Source organism: Sturnira hondurensis, unplaced genomic scaffold (assembly GCF_014824575.4).
Source record: "Sturnira hondurensis isolate 20B ecotype Veracruz unplaced genomic scaffold, ASM1482457v3 Scaffold0024822, whole genome shotgun sequence".
Classification (NCBI taxonomy): Eukaryota; Metazoa; Chordata; class Mammalia; order Chiroptera; family Phyllostomidae; genus Sturnira; species Sturnira hondurensis.
In genome coordinates, this window is record NW_028097453.1 from 3706734 (window position 1) to 3730459 (window position 23726).

Sequence of the window (23726 nt, forward strand, 5' to 3'; positions counted from 1 at the left end):
TGACCGAGGCTGCAGCCGTCCTCTGCTCCCAAGATCTGCTCCTTTCCCACACTCACCATGCTCAGTGAGTGGGGCCTCCGCCCATCAGAAGTCTGAAGTCTTAGCTGCCTCCTCTCCTTCCGACTCAAGCCCAACAAGTTGTCCAGGCCTGACAACTTCTGATTCCACCCCCTGAACATCGCTGAATCTGTCCCTTCCTCTCCCTCCCCACTGTTGTGACTTGCTCTAACCCTTCATCTTCTCTCTTACCAGGGTGACCACCGAATGTCACCTAAGTGGCCTTTCTCCATAGTCTCTAACCTTTGACTCTACCAGACACACCCAGCAGCCTGAGTGCCCTCCCTGCAATGCAAAGCTGACTGTGTTAATCCTCTGTGCTTCCCCAAGCTTCCAGGTGTGAAATCATGCCTCTGACCGCCTCTCCAAAAAATGTTCCCCACCATTCGCTCTGGACAAGCTGTTCTGCAGTCCCGGAGCATCAGACCGCCCTGCCTCTGCCACTGCTGCTTTCTGGGCCTGGAATGACCTTCCTTTGTCAACACTCAGCTCAAGGGCCCCATGCTGTGTGAAGCCTGTCTGCTCTGCACCCTGCACAGAGTTCAGGCACAGCACCACGTCCCTTGACCAGCCCGCGAGGCCACTGAGAAAGGGACCTGCATTTTTCCTAGCGTTTTCAGAACTGGCATGGTGCCTTACACACAGCGCTTTATCACCAAGCGCTTACCGGCACCATGACGCCCATGCAGACGTGGGGCCGCATTCTTGGGTGTACACTGAATCAGTGAGATACACTAGTGAGCTAAAACAGTGCCCTAGCACCTGCATCATTGCCCGGGGCCCGGGAGATGGAGACCCAGCTCTTACTTGAGAGAACAAAGCCGAAGCCCAGACAGCACTGGGAGAGGACCCTGCTGGAGGTGCTTACCTTGGGTCCTGGAAGGTCCTTCGGGCACGTGGGTTGGACCAGTCCGGGCCGTTCTTTCCCACAGCACTGAAACTAGGGCGTCGGAAAACAGCTTTTAGACACAGGAGGGGGGCCAGCGGCTGCAAGTCTGGGCACCACCACTAAGGCCTGGGGTGCCCAGTGGCAAAGCTGCTGGAGGTCCGGTCACCGCAACCCCGCAACCCAGACGCCTTTGTGGAGAGAGCGGGGAGTCACGTGACCGTGCAGGCGGAATGAGAAAATGACTTCTCTGAATTTGTCTCGGTTTTACGATGGGAAGTGACTCAAGGCAACCCAAAGAGGCAAGGAGTTAATTTTAGGATCTGTGTGAACTGCTGTTTTTCGGACAGGAGTTGGGCCTTCAGATTTTTTTCTTTCAAGTCTGGGAGTAATTTAACCTGCGGAGTAGCTGGGGTTTTACGAGCTTCGGGAAGGGTTCATTAACTGGGGCAGCCTGGGAGTGGAGAAGTGGCCACAGCAAACTCCAGGGGCTGAAGACCAGGGCCGGAAGACTGGCCAGCAAACAGGTGTCCTGCCTTGGGGACGGCCCTTCAAAGACAAAGGAACCTGTGTGCAGCTTGCTGCCCTCGGAGCAGCTGAGGCTGAGCAGGGTAAGTGGGTGGTGCCTCCCAGGACATTCTTCGAACAGACTAGGGCTGGGATCCCTGGAAACTCGTGGCCCAGGGGCTCTGGCCTCCTTCTCTGTATCACAGCGGTGAGAAATCCCACAACTCTGCCAGCCTTCCTTGATTAAGTGCGTGTAGCTTGCAGCAGTGCCCTGATGAGAGGACCTTCCAGAAGGAAAGGAATTGGCTGTCTCACGTACTCCTTTATTTTACAAACAAGGGGAGCCAAGTATCAGGGAGGCAAGGAACTGACTCAGGTCACGAAGCTGTCCAGTGGCAGGGCTGCGGCTAAGAGTGAGCTTTTCGGGCTCTAAGGTCACAGCTGTGTCTGGTGCACGGTGATGCCACCCTTGGAGAGAAGCCGATAGTGTTTGGGCTACTTTCTCCACGCTCTCATTTGTGCTTTCTTGTCTTTGGGGCACGTGCCCTGCCCTCCTCTCGTGAACTCCGTGTGCCTGGCCGCTTCCTCCTCTGGGTTCGATGCGTGGCCTGCACGGTGGCCCCCAGCAGGGCTGGACCGTGGCGCGGCTGCGTGACCTCGCCGAACTGACTCTCAGTTATTTACTTATGTTTGAAATTTGCCAAAAAGAACATTTTGTTTCTTTCTTGGTATTTTGAAAACTAGGAGGCTAATACAATTGTGGGACCCAGTATATAAAAACCAAATAAAATTTACAACAACTCTGGAAAACATCAAAATCACAGTTTTGTGCTATTATATTTTCCAATCTTTGTGAAATACAGCTGCTTTCCTTAACTATCATGGCAAATAATTAATAGTATGCAAATAATGTATACTGATATGATATAAATTCTAGAACATCTCTTTAGGGTGGGAAAGCAGCATGAACAGACATTGAATAAGAAAATCTAGATATATTAAAAATTTTTTTGATATACTAAAATTCTTTAAGGATGCTTTTCTTTTTCTTTTTTTAAAGGATTTTTCAACAGTAAACTTACACTACTAGAATATGTAAATAGAAATATATGTACACATAGATGTGCATATACATATATACACATTATAGCATATAATTTACAAAACATTTGCAATATCCCATGCGTTTTATTTTTAACCCATGTGATCAGAGAGAACCTGCTCTAAGTCACATTTAGAAGGTTGAATTTTAAGGAAGAAGTAAAGCTACTTACTGTTGAGTGGAAGGTAGTGAGAGTCCCATTGCCCCTCCCCCTGTCTTTAAGGTAATCATTGTAAGCCTCTTCATACATGGTCTGAACGTGTCGTATAGCCTGAAAAACACCGGGAAAACCGAGGGGCCAGTGAGTGGAATCTGACTTCTGCTCCATTCCAGATGAGATAATCTTGTACTAGAGATCTTTTTTTTTTCTTTTTTAAAATCACCTTTACAATTCTAATGAAATTTCAAACATTCTCCTTTCATCAAGGAAAACTCCCTCTTCCTGACCCTTCAAAAATGCAGTCTTTCCAATGTTTATTTGTATTTTAAGATAATTCTGCGTAATTGGAACAGATCATAGGTTCTAGGGTTTCTAAGATACTTTTGAAGATGGCAGGATAAGTTAACAAGAGTAATTTTCACAGACTAGAAAGATTTCTTACAGTGCAGGTTCATCGAACCTTGATGCCTCGAACCTGGGGCTTCAGCATCAACTGGACCCCAGGTTGCTGGGCAACCCAGGTGGTTGGGATGTATGGCTGGGGTCACGACCTGTGCTTCTTGGCACCCACTGGTTAAAACAACTCAACTCTTCCCATGACTTGGCTTCAAAGTCATTCATGACCAAGGAAAACTGTTTCCGCATTCAAATTGCACATGAAGTGTGGAGAATTCCTCTACAAACACAACCAGCTACCTTAGGAAAATCCCAAAGGAGGCGGTGTTTACTTATTCTACATGTTTACTATTTTTAAAAATCCAAAATAGTTCCATAAACACCATAGTGACAGCATGTGAGTTTATGTGAAACACAGTAAACCTAAGGTTCCATTCTTCCTCTGTTCCCGTTTCGAAAATGCCTCTCTCGGCCACAGCGTGTTTTAAGCGTCCTAGAGGCCACTTCCTCGGTGGCTTCTCCCGATGGCCTGTTCTGGACGCCTACGGTTTGAGCACAGATCTAAATAAACTGGCTTCACCAGCACGCGGAGGTCAGGCTTTAGTATTTGAGGTGACGTGGCCTCGGTCCCGGCCAAGCCCTAAGGACAAGTGGTGGTCACAAGGGATGAAAATGTACATTCTTCCCCAACCCTCTTTCTCACATCTGCAATCTGACTTCTATTCCATTTCAGATGGGGTAATTTTAGACTAGAGATCCTTTTATTTTAAAAAAATCACAGACACCTTTATGAAGCTGGTGAAAATGACGTGCACATGTATGCACACTCAGACGCTCAGTCCCGACCCATACAATGCCTCTGGGTTAAGCAGTTTTGCATGAATGGTATTTGTGTGGGTTCCTTGGTTTTATAACATCACTGTGAGTATCAATTGCCTCCTGTCTTTTGCCATAGCAAGAACATTTGAACCATCATACAAAGAAATTGTAAGACATTTTTACTTACTACACCCTTGCCTATGAAGGCGAACACTCCAGTGGTTACTTCAGCAGCAAATATCACCAGTAGGCAGGTGAAGAACTGTAGAGAGAAGACACTCACTTCATTAATTCAGTACCTTTTTGATTTATTTAGCCTCTTTGATTCTGGTTTCATTTGAAAAACATTAGGCAAGGTTATTACTGCGAGTTGATCTAGCAGGAAGCATGTGCCCCTTAGTCCCTTGTAGTTTATTCATTCATTCATTCATTCATTCATTCATTAACTCATTAATTCATTGAGCAATTGTTTATTGAGCATTTACATTGTGCTGGGTACTACCCTTGGTGCTGGGTAGATAGTGGGGAATAAGGCAAGATCCCCCCGCCTCCGCTACCGTGGACCTTACATTAGAAAGGTGATGCTATGAGAAGGGAATAAAGCAATACAAAAGCTGAGGGAAATAATTTCCAGTAATGATATCAAAATGGTGCCTAGCACCTGTACTCAAAATAACACTTGCTGGACAAAAGAGGTTCTGTAAAACTACAAAAGAAGAGCAGGAGGCGGAGAGTGACGGCTGGGGCCTGGCTTTGGGGAAGGTGTGACCTGAGGCCGTGCAGCCTGGAAGCTTCTCTGAGGAGGTGGTGGTGGAGGTGCAGGTGTCCCGGACAGATTTCCATTCCGGTCTCTTGGGTCTGCTCTGATCTGACTAAGCTCGGCGATAGACAAGACAGAGAGGTGCTCAGTAGCAGGGGAAAGAGAGAGGGGAGGAAGGGCCTGAAGATGCGTTAGAGGGCGAATCTACCCAGCAACAGTCAAAGGCTGCGCTAGGCAAGGACAGGCTGCCCGTAAACCCGCTGGGTCTGGCTCCTGGTGGGGAAACATGAAAAATTCCTTCCTTCCTGTCAGTTTTCTCCCTTCTCTCCATTTCTCTTGGGTCACACTGGCAATGGGCATATAGCAGTTCACAGAAATTATTCCATTCCAAAAAAAAATCAAGACAGTCTGCTTGTTAAAATAAGCTGCAGGAGGCTTGTTTGGTGAAGTTTTGCCTTTTCTCCTTGAACCCAGCACTTCTCTGCCTTTAGGAAGCTTCCAGCCGCCTCCTTTGCTGTGAAGTAGTGTTTTTTAAAAAGAACAGTCCCAATCTCTCCTTTCCACTGTTAGACACTTTTCCTCCCCAAATCTCTTTATACTAATGACCTCATTCCCCACCCTGCATCCCCCTTTCCATATGAGGCAGGGACAAAGATAATATTATTCTTATGCAAGAGGTGGAGAAATGGAGACTCTGGGGAGCAGGTCAGTGCCAAGGCCTCGGTGTGTCCTGGAAGGGGCTGGCGTTGGAGGCTGGATGTCGGGCTCCCTTCAGACCAACTCCCTGGCGCCCCACTTACGGATCCGAGCACGCACTGCGACTCCCGCATGGCTCCGCAGCACCCGAAGAAGCCCACGGCCATCATCAGGGCCCCTGCACCGACCAGCACGTAGAGCCCTGCGGGGAAGAGGGCGGAGGGGACGCTGAGCGCTGGCTCCAGCAGGCGCTGTCCCTGCACAGCACGGCCACCACTGCTCAGCGTTCGCAGGGCAGGACCCCAGGCTGTCAGTAATACAGAGGGTGCCGCCTGCGGAGGTCTTGCTGAGCCTTCATTCACCCGATTTAGTCCGCACAAGGATCCTGAGAGGGAGGGCCGCTACCATCCTCAGTGCACAAAGAACGCTGGGCTTATAGAGGTGAGGGGACCCGCTCTCGGCCCCGGCCCAGCAAGGACTGGACCCACGTCTGTCCCACCCCCTGCCCCTGCTTTCAGCCCTCCCACAGGCCTGCTGTAGGCCTGGCCCTCCACCGTTCAGACTCCCATCACCCCCTCAAGGTGGGTACCACCACTCCTGGTGTGAACTTGATGACAGGCGTCAGGAGGGTCGGGAGCCACCTGAGGGGCAGAGACACCACCCACAGCTTCCAGGAGCCCCCTACCACCCGCGGCCCTGTGGACTGAGGGCTGTCTCATCTCTGAGAGGCCACGAGGACACCGAGGGAGGGAAAGGGCTATGCATGGGCCACCCTGGCACAGAAGGGGAAGCAGCGGGAGGGTGGGACAAGGGGCTTTTGGTTACAGAGCAGGCAGGACGGGGCGGTGAGGTGATGAGATTCCGTGTGAACCATCAACTTTGGAGGCCACACTACACGCAGTGGCCCCCTGGGGGGCGGTGCCACAAGAACAGCCAGGAGGGGGTTAATTACACCAAATAATGCTGTTATTAAGACATCATGAACTACATTTATTAAGGCCTTTTTTTCTCCAGGCACTGTTCTGAGCACCTGGCACAGATTTATTCACTTAATCTTCAAGAAGCACATACCATCTCCATTTTTTTTAAGACAGAAGAACTGTCTAAAAGGTTAAACAATTTGCCCAAGCTCAGAGAGCTGGATAAAAATAGCCATCTGCCTTCACTCACAGCCTGCGCATGGTCACGTTCCTCTCTGGCCTCTCCAGCAATGACAGCAGCCTTGACTCGGGTGGGAATTTCTCGTACTACCTAAGTCAAGCCGCGGGGACAGTCCTCACAGAGAAAGAAAAGGGCAGAAATGTTCTCCTTCCAAGAGAGAGAAAGCCGAGTCTTTCCTTATTTCCTCCTCTGATCCTGAGATAAGTTAGAACACAATACAAGGCCTGGCACTTGACTTGCTTAGAAAAATGCCTCTATTTTATTTTTTTGCATTTTATTCACATGAGTCACTTGGAAACCACTCCCAGTCGCAGCAAGGGTGGGGAGCTGGGTGCCGCCTCTGTGGGGAAACCCTGAGCCTGGCCTGCAGGTGCCTCCAGGGGCCCCCTGGGTGCCTCCGGTGGTTTGTGGGCAGATCCGATCTGTGCCGACAGAGGTGGGGCGCGGCCCAGGCGGCCCCGCTTCCTGCTCGGAACCTCCTCGGGCTGGGGAAGCCCTGGGTTCTGCACTCCCGAGGCAGGTACTTCTTTATTTCCCGCTCTGCTGGCCCTGCCGCTTCCTCCCCTCCCCTTCCCTCTAAGAAAGCAGTTCTGTGGGGAATGGATGTGGGAATGAGAGAAATGATATTTAAACAATACGACTGTTGGCCCCACTGCCTAAACACCTTATGGTTTTAAAAAAATTAAGTTTTCAAAGCTCTTCCATTTCTATCATCTCTGGGCTCCTCAGAACAGTCCAAATGCAAGGCGAGCGATACATTTCTGTTTTACTAATGAGGTCAAGGAAGCGAGATGGCAACAGGCAGGACGCAGAGGCTGGAGCCTGGTTCCCACCCCACGGGCTGCAGGGCAGCCACACACCACCCTACTCAGTCAGTTCCCCGGAAGAATGGCTAGAAGGTGGACACCTTACTCTATTGATTTCCTGCTTGCAACCTCCATTGCCTACCCACCATTCTGCCTACCCGGGGTCACAGCCTAGGGACCCGCCCCCTCCGAGTCCTTGTCCATCCTGCACTCCAGCCACATGAGGATTCTCGGGGGTCTAACCTGGCCTGCTCTTTTCCATTTTGTGCATTTGCAGGTTCTCGTATATGTCTTCCTCTGTAGATGTTAATCCACAAACAAGCCTTATCATCCTACCTAGAATATGCCCAGCACATGGCAGAATTCTCAATCAGTGTTGCTGGACGTGAGGATTAAGAGAGAGCAAATCAGACCTCACCTCTGGACGGGCTTCGAGATACACACTGGAAACACATCCAAGTAGATGTCCAAGAAGTCACCACAGGGCTGGGCTCTCCCAAGGTCAAGTAGATGAGAAAGGGCCCCAGAGAGTCATCAAACATAGGGAGGAGGGGGCAGTAGACAGAAGCACTGGGGCCTGAGGAGGCCAGGGCACGCCCCCTGGCGGCAAGCACGCTCAGTCCCAAGCACATGCGCCCGTTTGTATAACATCCCATCCTTCGGCTATCAGAACCCACGCTCACAGCAATACGCCCTGCAACCAGCCCTGGATCGGCTGGGCAACTCCAAACCCTGAGGCCTCACCTTAGCAAACCTCTGTGTGTATCTGGGCCACAGCGCTCAGGCCACACCCATGAGCCCTGCTGGTTGGAGCTGAAGGGAAAATCAGAAGTTCAACAAGTGGCAAAATTCCTGGGCCTGCTGAATCCAGTTCCCAAATTGAGTTACAAGACTTATCAGATCCCGTGGCTTCTAAGGATACCTTACCCTTTTCTGATCTGGCCCCTAAAAGAGCTGTTGAATGGATGAATACATTGCCTGAGTGTCACATTTTAATTCCTAGATGGCTCTGCGGAGCCCGCTCCCTCCCGCAACAGCCTGTGTGACAAGTGTCTGACCTATTTCCCAATTCCCCATACTTTCCGAGTCCTAGTTCCCTTGACTTGAAAAGAGAGAAAGCACTTTGAAATTGCATTTTTATTACAGCTGGGCCTTGAGATGCCAGTGAGCCCAGGGACAGGCTACCAGGAATTCCTGACAATTCCATCCTTTGCTTCTTAGGTTTCAGATTCTTTTTTTTTTAAGTTAGAAGCCTCTTTTCAGTTGACACAGGAAGGAGTCGCAGCAACCCCCTCGGAGCCTTGTCTACATCGACTGGGGTGAAAATGGCTCCCCCCTTTTACTGACCGGCCGGTGGATGGTGTGGTCCTCAGTTTTAATGGCTTTGTGGCAGCAGATAGATTTACATACCTGGCTAACGACTATTTTTCATCTAAAAGTCATTTTCTATGCCTCTGCAACTCTCCCTTCCTCCCTCCCTCCCAGCTTGCTGGGACGCACATAATTATATGTGTGTCTAGAATATTGGATGGGGACTTAGGGGATGGGGAATATCTGTGGGGAAGGTAAAGGTCTTGGGTTCTCTCTCCTAACAACAGCTGTCAGGGATTGAGTCAGGCAACACGAAGTGTGACCACTACCACTTCCCGTGCCTCGGCCTGCTCTGTGCAGTCTGGCCAGCGCAGTTGACGGGAACCTGCCACCCAAGAAGACAAGCAGGGGTATCAGCCATTCTCTCACTCTGACTGCCTGGCAGCTAACCCCCTCCTGCAGCCTTCAGTCTCGCGTTCGCTCCTGCATCCCACAGGGTGACTGCCTCCTCAGCCTGCCCTCGTTACAGTAATAACCACAGTGGGCACTTATTCAGGGCTCATTACACAGCAGGCACTGTGCGCAGGTATATTTGGATGCTAAATCATCTCCTGCTCCCATTGCCCTACGAGGTGCGGAGAAGGATTTGTATTTCACAGCTGCGGAGTCTGCGGCACAGAGAAGTTAGGTAATTTCCCTCAGACTGCACAGCGAGTGAGGGGCGAACTGGACCAGCGCGGGGGGCGGCAGGGAGAGTAGGGGGAAGGCGGCTGCACAGTGCACACCCTCCCTCCCGTGCCGCGCTCTCCATAGGGGCTCTGGAGTGGTGACTGTCTCAGCTCCAAATCTGTTGCTTTTATAATTTATAAATGGCAGGGGAAAAAGCTTTGTAGGGGCAGGTCTACCCTTGATGATTTGTGGGTTTTCCTATAGGAGTATCGAGCTGGGAGCCAGGAATCCAGGCCTGCCAACCGAGGCTCTGGGTAAACCTCTTATTCCTCAGTTTTGTTATCTGCGGTATGTCCATGGAGATCTACTCTGACTTCCTGTAAAAATGCCTAGAGATGTTGTGCCAACGATGTCAGCGATAGCCCGTCTCTGTTAGGTGGCTACCACGACTCTTGGGTACAACTGAAAACCCAGAAGTAAAAAAAGAAATACTATCGCCAGAGTGAGTCAGTGTTGAACAAGGCAAGCCAGCCCCTCAACATGCGGCCCTGGAATGCCTCCCTTACACGACACACAGCCTCGATGCGAGCCAGGGTTCTCCACTCCGGATTCAAGTCTGGATTCAGCAGGGTCTCAGCCAGGGACCCTGCAGAGCCAGGCGGCTGCTGTTTGTATGGGCAACCCCTCCGTGGAATAACCTGCTAACGTCCTGTGCTCAGACATGACCTCATGTGCTCCGGCCTGCCAGGGGCTGAGGGCGTCACTCCCCAGAAGCACTCCTGGGGAGATGACCCCTGAGGGGTCTGTCCCTCTGGGAGGCAGCCCCAGACACGGATGGTAACAGGAGGCCAGAGGGGCAGGTTGGTGGAATTCGGGGGACACTAGGGGCTCCTCCCGAGAGCTCACCGAGAGCTGGAAGCAGAGATGGTCTAGGAAACACCAGGTCACTCAAGTCTCTCTTGCCACCGGCCCCACCCTGGCCAGGTTCTTTTTTCTCCATGTTAGCAGCCAGTGCACACAGACTGGCCTGCAGGCCTCGGCCTGGGCGCATGGGTCCTCGGGAAGCGGCAGCAGGCAGCGGTCTGTCTGTCTCACTGCCTGCCCTCATTCCCGACCCCCTCACAGCTGGATCTACTCGGCCTGTCCCCTGGTGGTGAAGTCATGCCCAGGCCTTTATCCCCAAAAGGGACCTTCTGTCCATCAGCAAAGAGGAAGAACCAAGGGTCCCAGAAAGGAAAGCACCCCCCAAAGGTGGCAGGGTTTCTCCTACACTGTGTGGCGGCGATCTGCCAGGAAGCAGGGGACTGGACCCAGTGTTCCCAGGAGTTCCCTCTGGGAGGCGGGGCTCTAGGTCCTGAGCTCCTATTTCTTTAAGAGCCACTGGACTATGCCAAGCCTGTCCACAAACACTCTCTAACAAAGGCGTGATAAGAGTTAATGGCTTGATTGTTCTGGAACCTATTCTGAAAAGAAAATACACAGACCAGTGAATGGCACCCTGTGACCCAAAGTGAGGTTTTCCCAAACGGGGCCTGCTTCTTTTTAAAATCCTGTAACCTTACACTGTTGGCTCTGCAAGGCCATAAATGGGATCCTGGCATATTTTTCTTCTTGTTTTCTTGCTAAAGAGCAGGTATCTTTCTTATTTGGAAAATTATTTATTGAGGAAAGAAATAACAATTTCTATGAGCATGTATATTGCTTGATTTTTTTATATTAGGAGAATTTGAAGAAATTCTGGAGAAAGGTCCCTGATTTCACGGGGGCAAGCACAGGCCCCGAGTGTCAGCAGTCTCCATGGAGAGCTGGGGATCCATGCTGACTGCCCGCCCCCTGTGGCTTGCCTGTGTGGCCCCTAGTCTCCTTGTTTCTGCCTAGTGCTAAGATTCTGTGCTGACCCCCTGCCCTGAACTTGGAGCATGAACCACAGGTGCCTCCACCACCAGCCACTCAAGGGCTGCCTTGCGGAGGGGAGGTGTGGCCGACAGGGGAGAACTGAGGGTGAGCAAACCCACATCCTGCCCCAGGCCACCAAACACAAGCAAGAGGGGCGCAGGCCTGCAGTGTGGACTGCCGTTTCCCACCCAGAGTTCACTTCCTCTTCCGCTCCATCAGAGGAATGAACCCTGGTGACTCTCAGTCCCTGTGGTCTGAGTGGCCGAATGGCCCCAGCTCCAAGGCAGGGGTGAGGCCCGGGCTTTAGCCAACGAGCCCAGCCCGACCAGCTGACCGCAATGACCGGCTTGGGAACGAGCACAGGACTCAAGATTGCCAATGAGGGGCAGGCGGCTCAGAACTTGGGTTGGACTTTTGTTGCCAGAGTTGCTCGGGAGGTGCTGCCCGGAGCGGTGGGCAGCCTTTTTACCGACTATAGAGAAACCTGCCCAGAACAGAGGAGCCACAGGAAGGCGGGGCTCGGAGATGGCGATGGCCTGGATCCAATTACGTCCCTTGCGTCCCTGAGACCAGTGCCAGTTCTGGACTTTTCAGTTATGTGAGTCAGGAAATTTCTGTTTTGCTCAAAGTGGTTTGAGTCAAGTGTTTGTGATTTGTGATGAGAAAAGTCCTAAAGACGTGTCCATAAAAATTCGACATTTCTTGCCCCATGAGCGGTTCCCATTGCTTTAGGCTAGAAAATAGGGTCAGAATGTTTGTCTGGAGCTCGTGACGCCCGCTCAGCACAGGACCCTCCTGAGTGGACACACCCCCTGCCCCCGATCCGATTCTGCCCCACCAGGGGTATGTGAAGTACCGTTGAAGAGGTGAGTTCACTTTCAGCTGAGGAGGTGTGCTCAGCTTCTCTGATTTACCAAATCATTGGGAAGGTTTTCTTAGTCTGGCCCCGAATCTCCAGCTGCAGTCATGCTCTCATCGCATTGTTTCTGGAGCAGCACGGACAGAAGCTGCTCCCTGGGCTGGCTTAGGGGCTCCCCCTCCGCACCCCCCTTCATACACGCGCCCTCTCTCTGGTCGAGCAGGACCGCTTACGTGTGTGACCCCGGTTCCCATCTAAACGTCATGCCTTGTCGCTGCTGGCCTTGTCTCTGTTACTGATGTCATTTGTTGTTCTGATTCCTTCTGTCCCTGGCTTTAATAATGTTTGATAATATTGCTTAATAATGTTTCTTGTCTCTGTTCCTTTTGTCACCATTCCTACTGCAGCCGCATGGGGCATGTCCTCATGTCTGACTTTAGCAGTAATCTAGGTAGTTCTTTTTTCTTCTTTTTATTGAATTTACTGGGTTAATAAGACATTGGTCAATAAAACTACATAGGTTTCAGGTGGACAATGCCGTAACACACCACCTGTTCATCGTATTGTGTGTTCACCACCCCAGGTCAAGTCTCTGTCCATCACCATTTACCCCCCCCACCCCCCACCTTTTACCCTCTTCTACTGAACTAGATTGTTCTTTTCTATCCTGTGTCTCCTCTCTCATCCCGTTGCTATCGGAATAATCTCTTTAAAATTGCAGTGAGAGCATACCTCCCCCAGACCCTAAATTAGTCTTCTGCGCCCTAGCAAATTAACTAACCGGAACACCCAAAGCCCCGTATGCTTGTCCTGCCTCCCTCCCAAATCTGGAATCTTACCTCCCACCATGCCCCAGCCCTTTATGCTCCACGGAATGCGCTCTGCCCGGCCTGGGCTGCTAGCCACTGTCCCGCAGACATGTCATCGTGCCCTACGACCTTGGCAGTCCTCATTCTTCTTCCTCTCCACTGATCGCAGTCTGGTCTTTCACACCTAGCTCAGCTCCTCCTTGCCTCCCCAGTTTCCAGGGGCCACGATGCTCCCACTACAAATGCTACTTTGTTGGCATTTAGACACACAGTAGTTTCTAGCATAATTTAAATAGTTATGTCTGTGAGTCTCTCCAAAGAGACTCACAAGAGATGGCAGGTTACATGGGGCAAGTCCAGGATCCCCATACATTTTTGTGTGCCAACAGAGCCCGGGACTCTAGATGCTGGCTGAGGTACCCATGGGTAGGTTCTATTTGTTTCCCAAACAGAGGAGCCTACAAAAAAAATAGGGAAAGAATAGAGGCACCCTGCTTGAATGCATAACCAAAATCTGAAAATTAAAATAACCATGGAGAGATTTTTTAGACAGCCAGGCATTCATTACCATTGAAAGGGAGATAGCTTCTTGCGTTTTTCACAAAACCCAGGATTTCATGGTCTTTTAAAATAGGTTTTCTTTACTGTGGCTGAGCATTTTCAGTTCAAGCTCAGAAATCCCATTAAAGATTCAAGTCCTTCAACCTTGAGCTTGGTGGTGTGGGGGCTGGTGTTAGGCACTCAGCTGGGTCCAACAACCTGAAGGAGAATGTCTGACGGCAATGGAATGGGTGGCTGTTTCCATGTTTTGGTTCTCAACGAGGTGGATCACTCCCCATGTGCCTGAGGGCAAAATGCAGCTTTGAGTGGAAAGTCTTGAGACCCACACCTGAGGACTACGAGATACACAGCACGTGAAGAGCAGACAGACACCCTCAATGCCAACATGCCTGAATTTTAGGAGCAAAGGACAACCGCAGTTTTATTGGGACTGACCTTGCGTCAGGACACCAAGTAACTGAAGTCGTAGTGGGGAGAGAATGATGTTCACCCCGAGCAGCGGTTGTGAATGGCTGGGAGGAGCCAGGTTAAGAAGGGTCCCACACAAGAGCATCCTGAACTACCAGCCAGACCTGCCCCAGACCGCCGAGAGGATGAGAACTGCCTACCGGTGCCTTGCCGTGCTGACTCAGAGTCCTGAGCTGGGTTCTCCGTGACGCAGGCTCCCTGGAACAACTCGGCTCTCCCAGGCCCCGCTCAAGTGCCCCTCCATTCCGGGCTTGCCCGGCCAGCCGGAAGTGCTCCCTCTCACGCTTATTTCAGTGGCCGTGTCTGCGCCGCTCACTGGCACTTAACACAGGCTGGAGATTCTTGTCTGCTACCGATCATGGTAAATCCCCAGAAAACTGGATTAAACTTTGCTGTGGTCAATCCAGTGGGCAAGGAGTGTGACTATGCTAAAATGGAATTAGGAATCACAGGAAAAGCGATGAAACAAGCAGGTCCTGGAATATCAGCAGAATGAGGGCAGATTCATTCCTTCCACCCGCCCCAAACTGCTCCTGTGTGTCCTTGGGGCGAGCTGGAAGATTCCTGGGGATGAGGCTGGCCGAGGACAGGCTGAGCTTGCTCTGGGGACACTCGGGGTCTGCTCTGGGCAAGAGGAATGATTCTGAGGAGGTTTTCAGAGCCAGCAGTTCCTCAAGGAAGGAAGAATATGCTAAATATGCATGTGAGATTCTGGATGGAAGGGTGGGTACCACCTGGAAACTGTGTGGGTGGAAAGAAAGAGCATTTCAGGGTTAAGTAGGATGGCAAATTCCTCTGCTTCTTCCTTGTAACAAAACCCCGATTTTGTCTCAGTGTCAGAGACACTTTTGTCTTGGGAGCCTGGGCTCCTTTCCAGGCCCAGGGTGACTCCCGATTAGTCAGAGAGGCAGTCATAGTAATTCTCCTCTTGGCCATGATGGCTAAGGTATGAACACCCAGTGCATTCCCGGCCAACAAGTGGCAAGGGGAAGTTGGCTGGGAACTCCGGACAAAGATTTTATTCATTCCTAAAAAGGGCCACACAGGGTGAAACTTCCATTTCCCCCCTTGGATGCTGCTGTATGAGGGTGCAATGCTTGGAACCACAGCAACCATTTTGTAATCCCGAGGGGACGTGTTTGAGGTTGTCCCGTGGGTGGTGAGGAGAAACCTGAAAAACACTTGGGTCCTCGGCACCTGTGTTGAACCCCGAGCCACATCCGGAGATTCCCCATCCCCACACTCCTCTTACCACATCTCACCAATTTTACACTCGAACGTTTCTGAAATTAGGATGCAAGTTTTATGATACGTTCGTGAAAGTGGCAGCACTTCTTTCCTTAGTGAAACTTAAAACGATTGAGTGTTGACAAAAGACTGCATCTGAGATTTGATGAAACGTGGGATTCCTTCTCGTTACCCACCTTTTAGCAGGCTTTCTGTTCCAGGAGGGGACGGGGTGGGAAGGTACTGTGAAGAGGGGGTCACGCAGCCAGCAGTGGCCCTCACGAGGATGTCCCTGGCTGTCTGTCAGTGGGGCCTGGACACAGGTCCCTCCCGGGAACTAGATCTGCTCTTCTTGGGGCTGGAGCAAGTGATCTCTGCAGGATCCTGCTTCACCCCAAGCACAGAGGTTGCCACAAGCACCTGAAGTGTATACTATGTGGCTGCGTGGATCTAAAAGCAACCGGTCACACAGGGCCATCCCCTGTACTGACCACAGTCTCGGGCACTTTGAAATCTAGAGTCCAGCGGCACGTAACTGTAGAATGAGAAAGAGCCACAGCAAAGGACTAGAAGCAGATGGAGAGAGGACTCTGAACCCGGGGGGAATGCTCAGCTCAGACTTGTCATGGGGTCTCAGGATGGGAGGCTACACCCTCCCCGACACCCATCCCCCACCCCTCATCCCGGGCTACAGCTGGAGGGAGGTGGGCGGCTGCCCCTCGCCCACTGAGGCCTCTTTCCCAGGCATCCCCGCCCTCCCGCCCCCAAGCTCTCTGCAGTTCCTGGTCACGGAGGGACTGAGGTGAGCACCTCCAAACCCTGAGATGTCTCCTCATTTTGAATTACATAATTCTCTCAGAGTCTGCAGGGCCCCAGGCACCCCAGGTGGAAGAGTGAGTAACCCGCTGGGGCATAAGCTCTTCTCTGGGAGCAGGGGCAAAATGGAGTGTCTGAATCTTTGGAAATGAATTGTAGTCACATTCTGGGCTTCTTTTCTTGAAGTGGCTGAAAGAAGTACTGCAGGCCAGTCTACCGCACTGGTCTTCCTTGATTGTGGAGCGCGGGGGGCTAACAGTGTGAGGGGCGGGCAGGGGAGGGAGGCAGGGGCCTCCCCCACCTGGGCCCCATCCCCCCACTGCAGGAGAAGGGGGTTCTTTAGGGGCTCAGGCTTCTCCTGCTTCCTTTGCCTCTGGCCCCTCCCTAGGAGTCCAGGGACAGGTCTGTCCGAAGCCTCCAGGGCAGCCCAAGCTAAAGCTTAGGGAAGCTAACGTCACTCACCCAGGTAGAAGTACTCTGGGGACTTGTCCTCCGAGGAGAAATCCTTCATGGTGCCGCCGAACCGAAACCATAGTCCAAAAGCGATGACAGCCGACCCCGCCAGCTGAAAAGTGAATGCCAGAGCTTTACGAGGAGTGGAAGGGGAGCGTGTGTGCGGCCCAGGAGCGAGTGGTGGCCTGGGACGCAGGGGCTGGAAGGCCACAGCCTTCCCATTTCACTGGGGTGGGGGTGGGGGTGACATGAAGTGCTCAGAGCCCCCAGGTCCCTGATGTGACACTGGAACTGAAGTTCCAAGCACAGTGTTTCCCCCGTTTGGCCGCTGCCCTGGGTCGTGGGGCATTCGCAGCTCTGTGCAGCCTGGAAGGCATCTCAGAAAGAACTTTCCATGACTTTAAATACTTCTTTCCAGCCCCTTGTTGCCTGCAAGGTTTCTTTTGAGAAATCAGCAGATACTCTAATGGGCACCCCTTTGTAGGTAACTTTCTCCTTTCCTCTTGCATCGTGAAATGCAAGGACCTACATCTAAGATGACTCTATCCAGCAAAGTTTTCATTTAGATGGAAGGGAAGAGAAAGTACTTCCCAGATAAGGTCAAGTTCAAGGAGTTCATCATCACCAAGCCATTATAGGAAATATTAAAGGGACTCATCTAAGAAAGAGAAGATCAAAAATATGAACAATAAAATGACAACAAACTCACAACTATCAACAAATGAACCTGAAAGGAAAGAAAAACAACAAAAACAAAAACTAAGCAAACAACCACAATAGGAACAGAATCAGAGAAATGGACATCACACAGAGGGAGTTCAGTGGGGAGGGGGAAGGGAGGAGGAGGGGAAAAGGTACAGGGAAGAAGCAGCATCATTGGTCGGCATAAACTAGACAGGAGAGACAAAAATAGTATAGGAAACAGAGGACTCAGAGAACTTACATGTACAACCCATGGACATGAACTAAGGGAGGGGATGCTGGAGGGTTGTGGGGTACAGGGCAGAGCGGAGATAAAGGGGAAAAAACTGGGAAAACTGAAATAGCATAATCAATAAAAAGTACTTCAAAAAAAGAACTTTCCAGTAATAGCTCCGCTGGAAGGCATCTGCGCCCTGCCTTACTGTCCCTTGCGGGGAATTTTGGACCTCCTGACCAGCAGCACAATGAGAGGGGGCTGTGTGTCAGACGCTGGGTCACCAAGGGCAACATGAACTCCAAGACCTGGGGGGAACCCGCCTCTCTAACCTGGAAGCGAACACACCAACCTCAGACCTGCCCACGCCCCACGAGCGTGCAGGGCAGTGCCCAGTGAGAAAGCTGTTTCAGAGGCTTTCCAGATGGAAACGTCCCTTCCCTCCCCCGGGGCCTCCCCGGTCACTGCACTGCCTGGGGATAGTTGTGCCGACAGGGAGGGAGCTTGACCATTTTTTTTTCCTTTGGTTGCTATTTTGAGTTTCCATGGAAAGCGAGAAAGGAAAAAATAATTTTCTGAAGAAGTATGGTCTGTGTGCTGTGCCACTCGTGGTGAGGCTGAGCGGCTGGCGCGGGCAGCGGCCGGGCAGGCTGGCAGACACAGGGCCTTGCCTGCTCCCCCTCGGCCACTCTGAGGGCTTCGTGAGGCTGCACACCAAAGCTGGGGGTCCTTTTCTGCCACCACAGGACTGTCACAACTGCCAGCCAGCAGGCTCCAGCCTCAGCGTCCTCTCTGTCCACAAATGCCCATCTCGACTTCCACCGCATCACTCAATCCTCGGACATTCCCTGGGCGCCTTCTGGACTCAAGGCACCAGGGGACAGGAAGCAAAGATGTAAAAATAGCCCCCACCCTGGTTCTGCACACCCCTCCAGTCAGTGTTGGGCTGCCCTGGCCTATGGCCAGGCACACAAGGTAGAGGCTGCGCCTGCCCGGAAAGGAAGACAGAAGGACATAGTCTGTGGCATAGATGTTGAGTAGGAAAAATGACACTGAAGTCAGGGGCCAGCACAGCCCTTGGTACAGGGGGGTCCTTCTATCTGTGGGGCTGTTTGTAAAACCCGGTGCTACCCTTTGGGGTTCCCCGGCTGGAGTTATATAAGGGCTTTGTCCTTCACCCTCTGATCCCACGGGGCCGAGTCCCTCTGTGGCCAGGCCCTTCAGAAGCTTGGCATGACTTCAGCCAGGAGGAGCCGGAGGGACAGAGTTCTACCAGCTGGAGTCTCTAATGTGGAATAACTAAATGTTTCCAGTACTCAGAGGAGAGCGCTAATTGGATAATGTGAGAGGGGCAATTGAAGGAACTGGGCTCAACCAGCTTGAAGAGATTTTTGCGTTTTTAAAAAGGGTAGCATGCCGTGGAAAAATATTGAAAGAAATCATGCTAAAACATTAACAATATCTTTGAAGAGTGGGATTACACGTGACTTTTTCTTTTCACTATATTTTCTAAGTTTTCTACAATAAGCATACCTTACTTTTATGAGTTAAAAAAAAATTTAAGCATAATATGGGCCCTGGGCAGTGTGGCTCAGTTGGTTGGAGCATCATCCTGTAACTGAAAGGTTGCGGGTTCGTTTCCCAGTTGGGCGCATGCCTCGGTTGCAATTCCATCTCCAGTCTGGGTGACTATGGGAGGCAACCAGTCAATGCTTCTCTCTCATTGACCCTTCTCTTCCTTTCTCTCTTCCTCCCCCTCTCTCTAAAAGCAATGAAAAATGCCCACAGGTAAGGATTTTTTCTTTAAAAAAGCATGATATGGTAGTTTGTTCTATCTAGACAAAGTGGGGAGAGTTCTCTTGGGTCATGCCTGAATTTGGGAGGAAACCACCTTCAAGGTCATTGCTGTTCCAGGTGCAGGAAAGACAGTGATGCCCTTGGGAAAGCACCATCCTGGGAGTGTGGGAGCCTGCCTGGGGCGGGTGTGCCCAGCAGAGTCTCAGAGGTGCCCCTGCCCCCACCTCCCCGCCCCCATCTCTGTGGCAACCTGATGGAAAGACAGTTTCCAAATGCAAAGTGAAATCTGTTGACAGAGGCATCAGGCCAAGGCTCACAGCCACCAAGCAGACTGTGGAGGAGGTGACTGGTCCCAGGGACACCCTGCCACACGGCCACATTTCTGGCATTTCTGTACACAAACTCTAATTTATAGCTGTCTGGATCGTCCTCCCAGATGGAATACATTTGCCCACTGCTGGCACAGACGTGTTTGATGCATAATGGAAAATTAAAAGGGAGGTTGCAATTTAAAGCCACGGGACAATGAGAAAATATCTGCACTTTGCTTATCCACGCCCTCTCAACCCCAAACCACACGGGTTTCCTCCTAAGTCAAGGAAACTGTGGCTTAGCTGAACGTCATCACTGCGCGGAGGGAATCCTCCTGCCTGCAGCAGCCTGCTGTGGCCTGGATGCCGGGGGCAGACCTGGTCAGGTCTGGGCTGCTTGTGACAACAGTGATCACTGCTTTGGAAAGCAGCATCAACAGAGACACATAGCCAAAGAAGTCCTTTCTAACTAGCGTTTCCTCTAAGGCTCTTGAATGACTCTCTGTCTGCTGGACTTTGGTTGCTCTACTAGAAATTGTTTGGAAAACCCTCACACCAAGACTAGCCCAGTTAAGAACAAGGTGAGCAAGTCCCGTTGCTCTGTGTGGCCCACACCTTGGGAAAGAAGGTTCATGGAACGAACTGTGCGAAGCCCCCACGACTCCTAAATTTTAACCTTTCTAGCTTGAAGCGCTCCAGCCTCCACCCCATGCTTCCTATGCCTGGTAATTGTCACCTGAAATGTTGTTCTTCTAGGAATGGGCTTTTTCCATACAGGCGCCTGAGTTGGGCTTGGGTGTGAATCACTTTATAGACATTTACTGAGCATCTACTGTGAACCAGGAGCCAAGGATTCATAGATAAGGAAGACCCGGTTCTGCCACTGGAGGAACTCAGAGGCTCCTGGTGGAGCTGACTCCCACCCGCTGGCCCAGGAGGGACACTCACCCTGCAGGTGAGGACTCAGTCACAGAACCGGCCCGTGAGAAGATGTCACATACCGCTCTTCCTGTCATCGTTTCTTTCCTGAGTGCCCGCTGTGTGTCAGGCTCTCAGAGAGTGTGACCAAACTGGAGTCTCAGGGCAACATTGTGCCCCATATTGAAAAAGAGGAGATAAGTAAAATAGAAAAAAAAGATGAAAACATAGTAGTGGAAGGGACAGGACACATCAATCCGTATCATTAGCCAGGGCTCACTAGATACAATTATATTATGCATTTCCATGGGCAGGTTATTTCAATAGCTAACTTTATATAAATTGCAAATTGTAAGCATATGTTTTTAGAGAAGACAGTTTGTGTTCTAAAAGTAAAGTAGGGGAGGAGGGGGACATAGACCTGATTAGAAAGCATTTAAAGCAAACTGGTGGACAAGAGGTTTCCTCTAAGAAATGGCTACCTGCCCTGGCTGGTGAGGCTCAGTGGGTTGAGCGCTGGCCTGCGAACCGAAAGGTTGCCAGTTTGATTCTCAGGCAGGGCACATGCCTGGGTTGTGGGCTAGATGCTTCTCTCTCTCTCTCCCTCCCTCCCTTCCCCTCGTTCTAGAAATTAAAAACAAAACAAAACAAAACCAGAAATAAGTCATTTAGCCTCCTGTGTCCTATAAGCATTTCTGTTTATATATTTCTGTAATTTTTTATTAAGTCCTGAGCCACGAGAGGGCAGAGACAGGGTCTGTGTTGCTGGCCCTGAGCCCTGGCCCCGCTGCCTTGGAAAGCGGGCTCCCAACAGGCACCTGCTAAGTGAGTAAATGGAGGGAGGGCTGTGGACTCAGTTGTGCCCGACCTTCAGGTTCCTTTGTTTCAGTTCTAACCCCCTAGGAGATGGTGTTTGGAGGTGGGGCTTTGGGAGATAATTGGGTTTGGATGTGGTCACAAGGGTGGAGCCCTCAGGATGGGATTGGTGCTCCTATATTTCTCTCTCTCTCTCTCTGTCTCTCTCTCTCTCATGCCTCCCCCTTTCTCCCTTGAACACAGGAGCAGGCAGCCATCTGTGAGCTGGGAAGAGGGCTCTCACCAGGAACTAAACCAGCTGAGCACCTCAATCTTGGACTTGAGGCCTCCAGGACTATGAGAAATGACCTCCTGTTGTTTAAGCCACCCAATGAATGGTATTTATTTTCTTTATGGCAATAGGACCTCTGAGAGGCTGACCCAAGCAGTTTCCAACAACATCTCTCATAGCCCTTCAAGGGGACACCGTGCAAAGTAGGGTTACAAATTCATTCGCTCTGGGAAACACTGCGCAGACCCCTCAGAAGGTGCTGTGTGAACACCCTGTTGAAAATCCTCAGCAACCAGACTTTCCCACAGAAACACAGAACAAATTAGAGCGTGCAGTGTCAGTTCTGTCTCCTAAGCCTGTGAGGATGTGTGCTTCGCATCACACGTGCACACAGAGGATAAACCTTTGCACGCCTTTTACAGGCAGAAGCATGTGAACATTTAACACAACCGCAGCAGCACACGCGGCACACTAGACGGATGAACCAGCGGAGGCCGCGCTGTCTTCTGCTTCTCCAGGGTGAACACCGTGTGCACACACGGCCCAATCACGTGCTTCCTCCTCTTTGGGATGAAGTCACACAGAGCTGGAAATGACACTTCAACCCTGCAGTTTCCACTAAAAGCTCCTAAGCTAACGCCCGCTCTTGGTGGCAATTGCCCTCCCCAACGTGTAGCTGTGCCCAGTGCCTGCTGCGAGTGCACGCTGCTTTCTGATACCACGAGGGCGGTGCCGTCGCATCCTTTTAGCGGGCCTGAGGCAGGAGCGCATTCGCTCTGGAAGATGATACTAATGTTCTTGAAGGGGAAAGGCGGCTCCCATCATTTTCATCATAGTCTGCCATGAAAGCAAGGCAAGGATTCCGACGGCATATTCTCAAAATCAGGGATTTTCTCGAGAAATACAAGAGCCAAATGCCGTGGGACATCCCCGCAAACCCGCTCCGAGGGTCCTGGCTGCCCTGTCTCAGCCTTGGACCAGTGGGGTGGAACTGGGGCAGCGCCCCTAGCGGCGAGTGATGAGACGGCTGTTAGCTGGAAACGCACTGGCTAGATACCCATGTTTCTGATTCCCTATGATTTTCCTCCTAGTAATTTCCTAGAAACAAGCTCATGCTAAGAATCCCTGAAAGACTTCCTTCAGGTAAGGACCTATTTATAAACCAATCAGGGCTTCACAGCACTCCAAACCACGACAGAATCCGAGTGTTCTGTGCATCCCAGAAAGAACATCGGGTTGTGTGTTCGTGCTGAACGACCGTCTTCTGTTTAGATTGTTATAAACAGGTGTCCCCAACCCCTAAGCTGTGGACTGGTACTGGTCCAGGCCTGTTAGGAACCGGGCTGCACAGCAGGAGGTGAGCTTGAATGTAATGAACTTGAACCATCCTGAACCAACCCGACCCTAGTCCATGGAAAAATTGTCTTCTACAAAACCAGTCCCTGGTACCAAAAAGGTTGGGGACCACTGGTTATAAACTTAACTTGCATGGGTCAAGTGACATTGCCAGGAGGCAGAAAATGGGTGCTGGGGGGACACAGAGCTCAGGGGAAGGAAACAAAGCTGATGTAAAGCTTGCTGTGAATGATAAAGCAGAAAACTTAAATATAGTGGGAAGTGTGTTGTATTTATTCCATGGTTATACACAATGCTTTTTCTCTGAAGAAATCTAGGGAAAGTGACTGGAGAGAGCAGCAAGAATGAGGAGGAAAAATGATAGCTGTATAGTTTTCATCTAGCAAAATAAATACCATGGACTACAGTTAATGATCCCAGTGAGCAGATGGCTTCATCAAGTGAAGAGCAAATATACAGAAGCCAGAAATCTGATCCACCAAGTCACCCAAGTGACTTAAACCCATGTCTGCCTTCCCTCACCCGGGGGAGGAGCTCCAGGTGGACAACAATGATCTCTTCTATGTTTCCTGGACTTCCTCCTTGCAGCTCGAAGCTGGCTCTTATCCCAGGCTCACACCCTCAAAAAACACTTACCTGAGGTCTACACTGACTACCATAGCATCTCATCTATAGGGAGTTTTATGTCGAGAAAGACAGGGCATTAAACAATACCTATTTAATAGCCTAGTATCTTTTAAGATAGTCTGAGAGACTGATTCTTGAGCAGATAAACAAGATTCTTAAATATCAATCAGTAACAAGACCCACACCCAGTTTTAGTTATCACAGAGAGACAATGGGAGAAAAAAAATGTGTTTCAGTAGAACTCAGGTTAGATTGGAACAAGTGAAAACACTTTGTTTATTACAAAGTTAGCTTG

At 50.9% G+C, this 23726-nt stretch overlaps 1 protein-coding gene and 1 long non-coding RNA gene across 2 annotated transcripts in view; one reads left to right on the forward strand and one right to left on the reverse strand.

Moving 5' to 3' along the window:
• Positions 1 to 23726, reverse strand: part of TSPAN2 (tetraspanin 2) — a 38967-nt gene that overhangs the window by 7034 nt on the left and 8207 nt on the right. The window contains exons 2-6 of the mRNA XM_037038830.1: positions 16429 to 16531; positions 5488 to 5585; positions 4115 to 4189; positions 2725 to 2823; positions 926 to 997 (exon numbers count right to left, since the gene is read on the reverse strand). Coding sequence (XP_036894725.1) covers positions 926 to 997; positions 2725 to 2823; positions 4115 to 4189; positions 5488 to 5585; positions 16429 to 16531 — 447 coding nt within the window. The remainder of the gene's footprint in view (positions 1 to 925; positions 998 to 2724; positions 2824 to 4114; positions 4190 to 5487; positions 5586 to 16428; positions 16532 to 23726) is intronic.
• LOC118981950 (uncharacterized) lies at positions 19365 to 23058 on the forward strand. Its single transcript, XR_005065440.1, has 2 exons — positions 19365 to 20398; positions 21421 to 23058. It is a non-coding gene; the product is annotated as an uncharacterized LOC118981950 (long non-coding RNA).